The sequence below is a fragment of the Peromyscus californicus genome, unplaced genomic scaffold (assembly GCF_007827085.1).
Source record: "Peromyscus californicus insignis strain IS unplaced genomic scaffold, ASM782708v3 Scaffold_5__1_contigs__length_169319896, whole genome shotgun sequence".
In the NCBI taxonomy this organism is placed as follows: domain Eukaryota; kingdom Metazoa; phylum Chordata; class Mammalia; order Rodentia; family Cricetidae; genus Peromyscus; species Peromyscus californicus.
In genome coordinates this window covers 4,222,451-4,236,041 of record NW_026294573.1, presented here as the reverse complement: position 1 = coordinate 4,236,041, position 13,591 = coordinate 4,222,451, and the positions used below count along the sequence as shown (strand labels likewise).

General features: G+C 50.3%; 1 protein-coding gene across 2 annotated transcripts in view; it reads left to right on the top strand.

Moving 5' to 3' along the window:
• Positions 1-13,591, top strand: part of Acot7 (acyl-CoA thioesterase 7) — a 96,345-nt gene that overhangs the window by 61,386 nt on the left and 21,368 nt on the right. For both annotated transcript variants that reach the window (XM_052718542.1, XM_052718541.1), the window contains exon 6: positions 389-475. In XM_052718542.1, coding sequence (XP_052574502.1) covers positions 389-475 — 87 coding nt within the window. The remainder of the gene's footprint in view (positions 1-388; positions 476-13,591) is intronic.

Below are 13,591 nucleotides of genomic sequence, written 5' to 3'. Positions count from 1 at the left end.
CCAGACACCTGTCAAGGCTGAGACCTCCGGGCTGATTTGGGAAGTAGAGAAACACTGTCCTTGCTTTTTGTGTTTTTGGAATGGAAAGTTATCTGGATGATGACATCCTGTGGAGGATCAGAGATAAGTCTGGAATCGTCTAGCTGAGGGATGTAATGACTGCCGTGGGCAGGGTCTAGTGGGCACCACCATACCCAGAGTGCACTGTGACTCACTGATAGAGGCTCCTTAGTACTGCCTGAGACCTCCATTATCTCAGAGAAACCTGCCTAAGTGACTGCAGGCAGACACTTCTGGTGACAGAATGCTGGACAGTAGTGGCCTTGCCACTGTTGGGATGTGGAGACCCATCTGTGTAACAACCGATCTCTCTCCTGTTCTTTTCTAGAGCCGAACACAGTGAGCTACAGCCAGTCCAGCTTAATCCACCTGGTGGGGCCCTCGGACTGCACCCTTCATGGCTTCGTGCACGGAGGTAGGGATAAAGTTGCTCTGGCCACTGTTCCATCCTCTTCCAGGGCAGCATCCCCAGAAGGCCCCTCCCCTGCCTGCCCTGAGCATCCCCTGGGAAGTCCTTCCCCTGCCCACTTCCCCTGCCTGCCCTGAGCATCCCCCAGGAGGCCGTGCTGCTTACTGACCTAGTTTAGACTTTCATGTCTGGTGAAGTATAAATTTAAACTTTTAAGAGGTTGCATAAGAAATTACTGAAATACCATTGGTGTCTGTTTTTAAAACTGGAAATGAAAGTTGGATGGATGAGGACATCCCAGCAGAGGGTCACATGGAATCTAGGGACCTCAGAGCTATGTGGTGTCAAGGGTTGGCCTTGCAGAGTCTGGGAGAATACCCTGTAACCCACTGTCACTTGCTATTTAAAAATGTTCTTCCAGATGATCGCCTTTACTATTTTCAGTTATTGGAGATCTTACCTCTAACGCCATAGGCCTTAAAGGTCCTGGCCGGGCTCCTCTGACTGTGACACTGAGGACTTGGCCCTTGGCTCATGGAGGACACTTTGTACTTTAGTAATATACAATTATTTCTTTGTTATATAAGACAAATATAAGGAACACATCAGTTCCTTATCACATCAGCCAGGAACTGGAGACCAGCCTGGGCTGTTCCCAAACAGCCGTAAATGGATCTGGTTTAAGGAGACATGCCAGGCAGAAGCAGTGAGGCTGTGCAGATGACAGCAGGCGTTGGGAGGTGACGTGTGGTGTCAGGGTTGGGGCGCGTCTGGTCCTCAGTCCTCGGGTACGAGAGGTGCTTTTGTGCATCCCTGTCCCTTCTGCCCTCGTTTCTCAGCCTGGAACACTGCATTCCCATTCGTCCTCGGGCAGAAGACACCTGTTTTCTTGTCACCCCAGCTTGGATGGATGGCTTCACTGCAGGTTGACGTTGGTGTTTCTACCAGGGGTTCTCAAGAATGGGGACCAGATTCTGTCTTTACCTGGGAAGGAGTGCCCCACACAGACGCAAAGAGGCATGACTTACTTTTTTTTTTGGTTTTTCGAGACAGGGTTTCTCTGTGTAGCTTTGCGCCTTTCCTGGAACTCACTTGGTAGCCCAGGCTGGCCTCGAACTCACGGAGATCCGCCTGTCTCTGCCTTCCAAGTGCTGGGATTAAAGGCGTGCGCCACCACCGCCCGGCCTATGACTTACTTTTGAGTCGAAGGATAATGGGCCCTGGGCCTGCCAGAATCAGAGTGGCCTCTAGTTTGAGAGAGGTTTGAAGCCTCGTTCCTGTTTTCAGCAGCCCCGCTGTGTGGTTCTGTCTTCAGTGCACGACTGTTTGCCTCGCTTCACTGACTGCTGTCTGGATGCTCTTTTGATCGGCAGAGGTCCCACCCGGGGAAGCTAGTCTACTTTAGAGCAAGTGGTGCTTTCCAGACCCAGGACAGTCTGTCTGTCTTTCCGCCTCGAGGGCAGCTGTGTCCTTGCTGATGTCCCCACATCCCTTCCTCACTAGCCCCAAGTTCCAGGTAGATAGCAGCCCTCCCTGTCTTGTAAACACAGGCCTCTCCAAGACTCGTTCTCCAGCTTCTCAGAGCCCTGTTCTGTGAGGCTGGGTAGCTCCATGCTGCAATGCAGCTTGTTTGGTGTGCATGTTAGAGGTTTCCACCAGGACTAGCGATTCCATCTTACTGCCTCCTTGGTGAAAGTACACATCCTAAGTGGGTCCTCTTGGCTTGGCTTGTGAGAACCTGTTAGCAAGAGTGAAGTGAAATGAAGGAGTGAAGAATTCTTGGAAAACCTCTGAGAAGCTATGCTTGTTTACAGAGTGCAAGCAGTCCTCTGGTCTAGACACTGTTTACTGTGTGTAGGAAGCATTTATAGTAGCTTTATGATGTTTAATGCCTATTTTCTTAGGAGTTCTATGTGCCTGATTTATAAAAATATGTCTCCTAATTTTTACAGACCCCAACATTTCTTGTGTGCCTGTGAGTTCACCAGAAGTGGGTGAATAATAGTACCAGCAACTACTGTCCCATTGTGTTTCCTGTAGAGTGTTACAACAGGGGTATCTAAAACCACTTGAATCAGTCTTAAGCCATAATGCAGTCACATGAGGCAGCGGTGAACCCGGACGGATGTGAATGTGGCCACAGTCCCTGGTTCTGTGCTGTGGTATTTTGGAAAGGCGCTGATTGAGTGACTTGGTTGCTGGCTGGGCTTGGCCCTGATGTGACAGGGCTGTGGAAGATGCATTGGAAAGATGACCTTTCTGTTGAGAACCACAGTGAAACCCAGGTATCGGCTCCCCAGCACCTCAGCCCCATCCAACACATGGACGGAGCCTCCTCTGTGCCTGAGTGATCAGAGTGGCTGTGTCTTGTAGGAGATGGTCGTTTTCCTCTCTAGTGGGGAGTCCTGAGTTGGGGCACACTAGGAAGCATGTACTTAACCTTGGCTTCTGCTTCTTCTGAACCCCAAATGAAACTTCACAGCCCCTTCCTTCACTTCCTGGAAGTGCCTGCCAGGTGTCAGCCTGTAAGGACCCATTTCCTTTCTGTCCCTTTACTGCTCCCCCCCTTATACTTCCTGGGATGAGTGACAGGTATTGGGATCAGAGTGCAAGGGAGGGAGATTCTGAGGGGCCAGCCAGTAGCCCCATCAGGGTGGATCCTCGAGGAGTTGTCAGTTTTCAACTTCCAAGGCTCTAGCCTTTTTGTTGATGCTTTATTTCTTGAAGTTCATTATTGGGAACCTGAAGGACGACAAAGTGTCACTCCCTCTTGTCCTCTGCCCCCCCCCCCCCACTGCCCCCTTGTAACTACTTTAGGTACTGCGTCTGTCCTGAACGTCAGAGGCGTCCCCTGTCCTAGTGTGTAAGGTCAGGCTGTGACTAGAGGAAAAGGCCCCATTGCACCAGCAGGTCTGCACTTGCCTTCTGGGTAAGGTTTTCCACAGCACTCATGATTGCCTGGTCGTCTGGTCCAACCGTTGCTCTGTGTCACCATTCAGGGTGCCTCTCATCTGGGTTAGATGTGTGACTCCCGGGCCTTGGGGTTGCCTCTGCTGGTTTTGGTGGGTTCCATCCTCCATGGCTCCCTACGACAGATAGCAGGTGCCCTAGGATGAAGATCTGTGCTGTGCAAATGCCCTCAATGGCAGTAGCTTCCATAGGGACAGTATGGCCATGAGTGACTAGGGCTAGACTGGCAACTTGGTAAAAGTTTAGTGGGGCAGTCCTACAAAGTTGTGGCCCTCTGGATGGTATGTGGTGCCTGTCACAACGTTGTTACTCATTTGCCGACATATTCTCTGTTGTGGGGGTCAGAGGATATTTTCCTGGGTTTTGCGTACCTGAAAACATGAACTGGCTAAGTGTGGCACTTTTGGAGAGTCCTTCTACCCATAGGGCTCTGTTCTCCATCTTCAGCTCCCATGGTTTTAGCCAGCAAATGCAAGGGCTGGATTCCTTTACACCTGTGCATTGTGGCCCCACCTGTCTGCTGTCTGCTGACGTGGCCACACTGTTGTTCAGACCTCCGACCTGTTGGCTCCCCGAGTCTTCATGTGACTCCCCGTTGACCCCAGGCACCGTTCTGCTACCTGATGTATAGTCACACTGGACAAGAGCTATTGAAAGCTGTGTGAGGCCTCACCAGTAATCAGCAAGGTTAGGGGCCGAGAAATGGGGTTTCTGTCAGGCTCCATGGGGAGTGAGGTCTCACTACTGCTCTGGAGCTCCTCTTGGGAGAATGCCTCTCCAGTGAAAGTCCCTACTGCATCTGTTGGGCTCATGATTTCTACAGCTCTGACCTGCCCAGCATCCTCATGAAAAAAATTGCATCCTGTCCGTGGTCAGCTTGCTGTGACCTCCCTCTTCTGCCTGGGAGCCTTACCTGTATCTCTGTCTTACTAGGAGGAGATATCCGTTTCCTGTCTCTGCCCTCTTGGCCCATTTGTGTGGTTGGTAGTACCTCTTTTCAGAGCCAAGCCACACTCCTTCTCTGCCTACATCTTTAGGGCTGGGCATTGTGCTTTTTTCTGAGGACTGCAACTATGTCCTTGGGCCTGCTGGGCCCACCCAGATGGCTGGTTGTGGATAAGCTGTCTGGGTGGTCTGGGTAGCCAGCCTGGAGTCCAGCACGCACTGTAGTTGAGAGTACATAGCTGCCCAGAGCCCATTTCTCTGCTGTCGGGAGAAGCTGGGTGGAGGAGAACCTCATTCCTGCAGCGACTCTCTGAAGATACCAAGGGGACTGCAAGAGAGTGGAGAGAGTCATAGTCGAGAATGAATTGGGGACAGCAGCAGCTCCACTCCAGGTGTTCAGTGGCTCCAGGCACATTTCAGTCATGCCTCTTCATTTCAGCCTAGACGTGGCCATAGTTAATGTAGAATGAACGATCTGGTCACCTCTGCAGTTCATGTTCCCGGCCTTCAGAGGACAAGAGGTGTGGAGGGTGGGTGTTCTGTTCTGTTGGAGAAAGGAATCCTCTTGTTTACATTCAGGTCTGGGTAAAACTGGTTCTGCTCAGAGATGCACCAGGGCTGTAGCTAGAGTTTTCCTGCCTGGCCCACAGTCAGGACAAATCTCTCTCACCTGCCAGTCCCACAGCCACTCAGACCCGACCAAGTAAACACAGAGACTTGTATTGCTTACAAACTGTATGGCCGTGGCAGGCTTCTTGCTAACTGTTCTTATATCTTAAACTAATCCATTTCTATAAATCTATACCTTGCCACGTGGCTCGTGGCTTACCGGCATCTTCACATGCTGCTTATCATGGCAGCGGCTGGCAGTGTCTCTCTGACTCAGCCTTCCACTTCCCAGAATTCTCTTCTCTGCTTGTCCCGCCTATCCTTCCTGCCTGGCTACTGGCCAATCAGTGTTTTATTTACTAACCAATCAGAGCAACGTATTTGACATGCAGACCATCCCACAGCCCAGGGCCTCTTCCTGGGGAGAGGACTGATCACTGCTGAGAGTAGGAGATGAGTTCGACCTGAGGCTCAAACTTAGGTCGTCAGTCCTGGTGGCAAGTGTGCTTAGCTGCTGAGTCAGCTGGCCGTGTTTATTTTTGAGATGGGTCTTGCTGTTGTGCTCAGCTGATCTTGAACTCCTGGCCTCAAGCGGTCCTCCTGCTTGAGCCTCCAGAGTTGTGGGACCTCCAAGTGTGTTCTTCCATGTTCATCTCCACTTTCAGAGTTTTTCTTGTTTACTTACTAGTTTTTTGTCATGGGCAGAGGGAGAGGATGCCTTGGACAGTTGAGAGCATTGTCTGTTCGGAGGGGCATTTATGCAATGTGATCATTTGACTTTTTGACTGTAAAGAGCATTTTAAATAAAAATGCCCTGAAGCAAGTTTGGTAAAGCTTGAGCATCCTTGACAAGAACACTGCTGCCTGAAACCAAGCTGCCTCCCTGAAGTGCTGGGCCTGGGTGGCACGTGCACTGAAGTGATGAGAGGAAGTGCTGCCCCCCAGTTGGGGGAGAGGGCCAAAGATGTTCTTGGAGGAGAAGTGGGCGGCGTTGAGCCTGTGGGATTTAAAAAGAAAAATTAAAAATACCAAAGTGTTGGTGCTGGAAAGAGAATAACAGAGTCTGCCCGTAGAAAAAGAGGAGGGTGGGCCTGACGGGGAGGCTCCTTCCCACCGCTGTCTTGGTCCTCTGTTCCCTGTGCTCCCTAGATCCACATTCCATACACAGAAGCATGACACCTAAGTTCATCCCACTCTCCAGTGTCCTGTACTGTGTGTCCCCCCAGGCCATCGTTCGTTTTTAATGAGTGACCCCATCCCTTTCTGTAGAGCTGACCCTCCTCTGCAGTGGCTGTGGTGACTCTTCTGCTTGGAGCTACTTGGCCCATGGTGTGTAAATGCATCCTCAGGCTCCGTACCTGGTTGATTCTGCTTCGACCAACAGGCCAGGGTCCTGCCCTGTGCCCCAACCCCAGATCACAGAGTAGACACCAGCCAGGGTCAGGAGAGGGAGTGACTGGTGACCAGCCTAGTCTATGGAGCATGCTGTTATTGTGGGACTATTGGCCAGGGCATGGTCAACTTCTATCCTGTGCTGTCTCAAGTCTTTGGCTCTGATGTGGCTCTGATGGTCCACGGGAGTAGAGGGAAGTTCCCATATTCCCAGGGTGGTCTCATGGAACATGGGTTTCCTTGACTTTGCTGTTAGCTCACTTTTGGGAAAGAGTAAATTTAGGTAGTAACTTCGAGGAGGCCTTTGTGAGGTAGGAGGCAGGTACTTGTGAAACTGTCTAGGTAGATGTGACCCCAAAGACAGCAAGTGGGGCCAGCCTTCTCCCTAGCAAAGGGGTTCTGCCAGCCACTTGGGGGCCTCTACCCTCTCAGCCTTGGGCTGTACTCTGGGCCTGCTTCTCTCTGGAACCTGACACCAGATGCTTCTCTCTTGTCTGTACTAGGGGTCCAGCAAGCTCAGGGGCTTCTGTAGGACTTGCTGCCTGCTGCTCCCCTGCACACATCCGTCCCGGGCCATGTCTTCATCTAGCTGCCACCGTCCTTCAGTCCCCTGCTGTTCTCTGCACTCCCCACCACCTCAGGCCTCAGTGCCTCGGCTTTGCACACTCCTGCACTGCCTGCTCTCTCTGGCCCCCATTCATCTGAGGCCAGTGGCTCCTGTATCCATGGCTCCAGCCCTATCCTCTCCCCTGGACTCTGGCAGCAGCTCTGTCATGGAGCTGTGGCCCTTCCAGCAGTCTCCATCTTCTGTCTGGCCAGCATTCCTGCAGGTGGCCCTGACTCAGATCCATCCCAGAAAACCTCCATCTCCTCTCTTGGTCCACCCTTCTGCTCTACTGTCTCATCATGTCAGAATCTGAGCACGTGTGCCCTGTTTTCTCCTGGCTCAAACCCTGGCCGCTGCCTGCACTGGCCCCCTGTTGACCGCCCCCCTTCTCCACATGCCCTCCCACCATAACAGCACCATCCTTGCAGACGTGAGCCACACCCCGCTTGGGACCCGACAGCCAGAAGGTCAAGGTTCCTTACTTGACCGTTTCTGTCGCTATGAGTTCAGTCATCTCCCCACTGCGGCCAACTGGCCTGCCTGCCACCTCTCCAAAGCTCAGACTCCTGTTGTGTCAGGGCCCAGGAGAGTACAGGCACTACCCTTAGCCTCCCTCTGCCCCCACTTCCCTCTACCCCATTACTGTCCCTAGACAACTGACTCCCTCACATTCCCTCTTAACCAGTGCATGATCCCTCTTCAGACCCAGGCTCTACATCCTTCCTTTGGCACCACATGAGTGAGCCTTTTTTCCCTCTTCGGCTGGTTCACCTGATATTGGTCACCTCATATTCATTAGGGTGACCAGGGCAGGTGGCCTCTAACAACAACATTGTCCTGTCCAAAGTGACCAATGCATTTAAATTAGTCTGAAACAGTAGCCTATCTCTGCTCCGGTCCTGAGTCCTTGTAGGAGCCTGCCCTTTCATGGCCTCTAGTCGAGGCTTAGACTGTCCTCTGGCCTACGTCTCCTGGGTCTGGATGTGGATTTATACTGCTGTTGTTTCTCCACCAAGTCCCCAAGGCATTGGGTGACAAATGCACCCTACTGCTTTGACGCTGCTCCATTGACCCTTGAGCAGTAGTCGGCTGAGGGAGAGTAGCTACCCTTGTCATCCTGGTCTGTGATACTCCAGCCACAGGCGTCACCACCTGGGACTTTGCCATAGTATCTACTTTTTAAAACATTCCATTTCCTGTGCACTGTGGCATGAATGGCTGGCTGTACAGGACAACTTGCTAGAGGTGGTTATTTCCTTCACCGACGGTCTGCCTTGGTGACAGGAACTTTACCTGCTGAACTGTGTCTGTCTGTTCCTGAAGTTCCCACTTTTGACATTTTGTTACTGTCTTTAGAAATTTGTAGTTGTCTGTGCACTCATTGCCAAAAATAACCTGTATGAGCTGCCTTAATTAAGACTCCTGTGCCAGGGATTCCTTGGTCCTATCCCAGTGCTGCAGGGTGATAGGACCCAGAGGAGCCAGGGTCATGTGGGAGCTCTCACTCACCTGCGTCTCATAATAGCCTCTTGTCATCACCAAAGGGTAGGATGTATAAAATAAGATGAAGTTACTATCATTTGCTTAATATAGGAAGCTCTTACCCACGCTCCGTCAGCTGGGGTTAAATTTAGAAATGGGGGCATCTCGGATCCCACCCACAGAGCAGGCGGTGCTGCTCCAGCTCTGAGCTGCTAGCTGCTGCTGTGGGTTTGTAGGCAGGCCTGGCCCAGCCAGCCAGCCAGCAGGCCTTAGGAAAAGAAAATTAAGCCTTTATTTTTAATCCAGTCAGCATGTTGTCAATACTTAAAGAAAAATCAAAACAAAAATCTGTAAGCAGTTAAATGTTAAGATGCAAAAATATCTCTACCACCCGGTGTTTATCTACGTGGTAGTGGCCAACAAGCCTGGTTCTTTTCCTTCCCATAATTCCTGAAGTGAATGCAGTCTCTAATGAGAGCAAATCCTACAATTTTGTTGTCATCTTTTAAAATTACCAATCTTGAGTAGCAGCGACAGCCAATGATGGACTGTATCATTTGCCAAAGTTATTCTTTTGATGTTGATACCAGCCATGTCTGAATGGGAAGCGAGTGAGGAGGCTTTCCCTGGACACCGAGGAGAGGCGCTTTATAGAAAACCTGGCACTGGCCAGTTGTGTGAAGGCGAGAAAGGGGGGTGGGGTGGGATGGTGACTTCCAGGGTAGAAGAAGGGACGTGGCTTCTCTGAAAGAAGCATCCATCTAGGCTGCACCGACAGCCCGGGCACTTGGGAACCAGGCTGCAGGCTTCTGTTTGGACACAGGTCAGCAAACACAGCCTCTGTGCCGACGGTGATACCCAGGCGTCCTGGTGTGACATGGCGGTGGTGTTTGTGATGGAGTCCTCTAAGGCTGTGCTGGAAGAGTTAGGCGTGCTTTCAGTAATTCCTGTGTGACACGTGACGGCCAGCCCTTCTCGGGTAGGGCCTCACACAGCTCTGCTGACTTCAGACTCGCTGTGTAGCGGAGGATGGCCTTGAATTTCTGATGTCCCTGCCTTCACTTCCTGAGTGATGGGTGTCTGGTCTCTGTGGTGCTGAGGATCAAACTCAGGACTTCTTTGGTATCTCTGTCTCTGTCTCTGTCTCTCTCTGTCTCTCTCTCTCTCTGTCTCTCTCTCACACACACACACAAAATTAAAAAAAAGAACTTAAAACCTTCAGTCCATGCCTTCCCTTCTGCCTTCCCTGTGGGGAACAGTTGCACTGTCTGAGGTCTGAGTTGAGACCTGCTTGTTTATGCAGTGGTGAGAGAAAATGAGGAAGACAAAGACAAACACAGATTAGAGAGACAAGTGAGGGGTGGGGATGCTGCTCAGTAGCGTGAGTGCTCCCTTCGATGCACATGTGTGCACACATGCACGTGAGTGCAGGCCTCTGGATGCACATGTGTGCACACATACACGTGAGTGAAGGCCTCTGGATGCACATGTGTGCACACATACACGTGAGTGCAGGCCTCTGGATGCACATGTGTGTACACATGCACGTGAGTGCAGGCCTCTGGAGGCCAGTGACATCAGATTGATCTAGGGCTGGAGTTATGGGTAGTGTGAGCTGTCTGATGTGCATGCTGAAAACCAAACTCCTGACCTTGGAAGAGCAGTTCCTGCTGTTAGTACTGAGCCAGCTCTCCAGCCCCTTGAATATTTTATACTGAAACACGTCACCATTCTTTGTGAGATCAGCTCCCATGATGCTTGTTCTCGCTTATGAGCAAGCACAGTTCTGGCTGTGTCTAGGAGGCCGTTTCCCCTTTCTGGGTGTTGTGGTCACAGAGATGCCAATGTAAACAACACAGAAGATGGTATTCTTCCACCCAGATTTCAAAGGAAGGCCTGAGGTGCAAGGCAGTGTGTGGTAGGTTAGGATCCTTGCAGCATCTCTCAGAGCCGCACGTGAAGCCATGGGGCCGAAGCCTGTCTCACTGGAGACCTTGGGGTGTTAGAGAAGCTAATACAATGGAATGTCTGTGGAAGAAAGCCTGAAGGGATAACTAGAGCCGGTCCAGGAGAGACCGTGTGGTTACATACAAGATAGAGGAGTGGGTTCCTCAGACCTCCCATTGGTCCTGTTGGGAACAGAAGTGGACCCTGAGCCATTACATGTTGGGAGTATGTGACTTTCTGGTTTTTACAAGGGTTGACAATTGCCCTGAGTCTGCAGGGAAACTTAACTTTTGGCTTTTGAGCCTCGTTAGAACTCTTAAAGCTTTGGGGATTCTTGGACGTCAACTGGATGCATTTTGAATAATGAGATGGACATGAGTCTGTTGTGGGTTCAGGGTAGAATGTTGTTGTTTAGAGTGATACTCTTTGAGTGTCAGGTTAACAAGGAATGGACATCTTGACTTAGGATCTTCAGTGTCTGTTTCTTTATCAGTCTGTTCATATCCAGCAGCCATCTCTTGAGCACCAAGATCCAGGATCTGTCTTGGGCCAGGAAAACTGAGGCACAGCTCAGATATCCATGTTACACATTATCCAGTGCATTCCGGGGTGCCTTGTGGGGCCCACATATGGGCCAACATGTCATCTATGAACCAGAAGCTCACCCAACCATGCTTGTTCCTTCCGAAATCTACTGGGGATCACAGCCTTGCACATTAGAACTGTCAGCATTTTAGAGACCATGGCCTCGTAGTAGAGTTGATGTTAACTAGCTGGCATTTTCAGTAAATGAGGCCAAACTTCATTTAAAAGTGTTTGCATCAATCTTTTCCATTTTATTCTTCCATTTTTAACAAGTTGTGCTCGTAAACAAGGGGCCAGTTACAGATATAGTGAGTTCTGGATTTTTGTTTCGTTTCGTTTTTTTGAGACAGGGTCTCTCTCTATATCCCTGGCTGTCTTAGAACTCACTCTGTAGACCAGGCTGGCCTCAAACTCAGAGAAATCGGCCTTCCTCTGCCTCCCAGGAGCTGGGATTAAAGGCTGTGCTGTCACCACTCTGCAAATTCTAGATTTTAACACAAACCCTTCCTTTTCCTCTTCTTTACCCCTCCCATAATGTAACTGTCTAGAGGCCAGGGAGGTGCTCTGGGCCATGACCCCTCTACACACACAGTAATTTTTCTGCCACCCTACCCTTCACCATGATCTTGAAATCTCTCATCACCCTACCTAAGAATTCCACTTCACTCTTGATCTGGCCAACCACGTTGGAAAGGCAGCATAGCTTGGCCTCAGTACCCCCCTGAGCAGTGTCTGGACTCAGTTCCTGCTGTGTGTCTGGGACACACAACTCCTGTCTGTGCCCTGATTTGTAAGACAGAGAACAATGTGCCTGTCTCCTGGGGCTGCTTTCCAGGGAAGCTCAGCATCCTTGTCTGTATTTGTTGAGAGGTATCTACCGGGGACCAGCTCACATGGACAGAGGCCTGGTCCTTCCTGGAGCTGCTCTCCCACCAGGTCTCTGAGCTCTGCCGAGCTCCAGTGCTTCTGCAGTGTAGCTGGTCCTGGGCATCCAGGTCATGGGCGGCTTTGTGGACTCTCCAGAAAGCTTCGATTTCTGCTCCTTTTTTACTTTCTTCTGGAAACAGCCAGCTTGTCTTTGGCAGACAGACTGTCTCCTAAAGAGGACAGCTGTTTTGAAGGCACAGTGCTATGAACCCAGCATCTAAAGAGTATTGTCCCAGTGAGGCCGGCAGCCACAGTTCCTAGACTCCTGTCTCTTAGCCATTCTGTGCTTGACTGACGGGTGTGATCTAAACCCACATTCTGATTCTGGGCACATCTTTTCTTTGTGTGCACTGTCAGTGTTCTGCAGCAAGTGTTCTTGATATTAACCTGAGCCAAGGGAGCTTCTGTGGCCACCAAGGCCGTTGCTCATGGTATGAGGATGATCTATGGGAAAGTACCTCTCCATATGCCAGGGCCTCATGCTGATCCTCTTGTGAGTCTGGCCACTGCCCAGCTGTTGTCCACTCTGGTTTTTATGGAGAAAATCCAGAAGAACTCAGCCTGTGAGCACCTTCTCTCCATCCTCTCTGAAGTCTTTAGATAAGTGTTTGCACAGAGACCTGCCATGAAGCCACAGCCAAATCAGGAGGTAGTGAGTGGCATGGCCCGGACGTGCCTCCATGTGAGTGGCACCTGGCCAGGGGAGGTTGACGGTCTCTGATCCCTGTGCCCACTTGAGCAGAGTGTGTGTGGTGCCAGATTTCCCTGACTCCTCCAGAGACATTTTATTTCTTTTTACTTATGTGTTCATCTCCAATCCTAAATCGGCATAGACACACAGGAAATTGGTGTTCAGTTCAACAACAACATGAGGCATGTGGCTGCAGTAGAGCCTGGACCTCGTGGGTGGGGTGCCTCCCAGTTTTTCTCCTCTCTCTTCCTCTTTAGAAGCCAGCACGTCCGAGCATAGTGAGCGCTCAGCTTTCTAAAGTTCCTGATGTCTGTTGGGTGGATCAATGTCACTTTGATGCTTTTATAGGTTATAATTCCAGTGCTTGGGACAGCAAGGTGGGAGAATCTTGAGTCTAAGATCAGTCTGGGTTACATCAGCAAGACCTTGTCTCAAAAATAAGCAGGCAGGGGACCCACAAAAATGGCTCAGCTCAGAGAGAGAGAGAGAGAGAGAGAGAGAGAGAAACGTGCATGCTTAAATAAAGAAAAATGGGGGGGCTGGAGAGATGGTTCAGCGGTTAAGAGCCCTGGCTACTCTTCCAAAGGTCCTGAGTTCAATTCCCAGCAACCACATGGTGGCTCACAACCATCTATAATGAGATCTGGTGCCCTCTTCTGGCCTGCAGGCATACATGTAGGCAGAACACTGTACACATAATAAATAAATAAATAAATAAATAAATAAATAAATAAATAAATAAATAAAATGTAATAATAAATGTAATAATAACTAGGCAGGCAATGTGCTGCTATGATTTCCTGTGGCTCTACACCAAGGACATAGATGGCTGCATTGTGCAGTAGTTATATTTCCAGTATTTTGAGGACCCTTTACACTGTTTTCCACAGTGGGTCGACCAGTGTTACATTTCCATTGTACCATATATATATATATGTATGTATGTATGTATGTATATGTGTATATA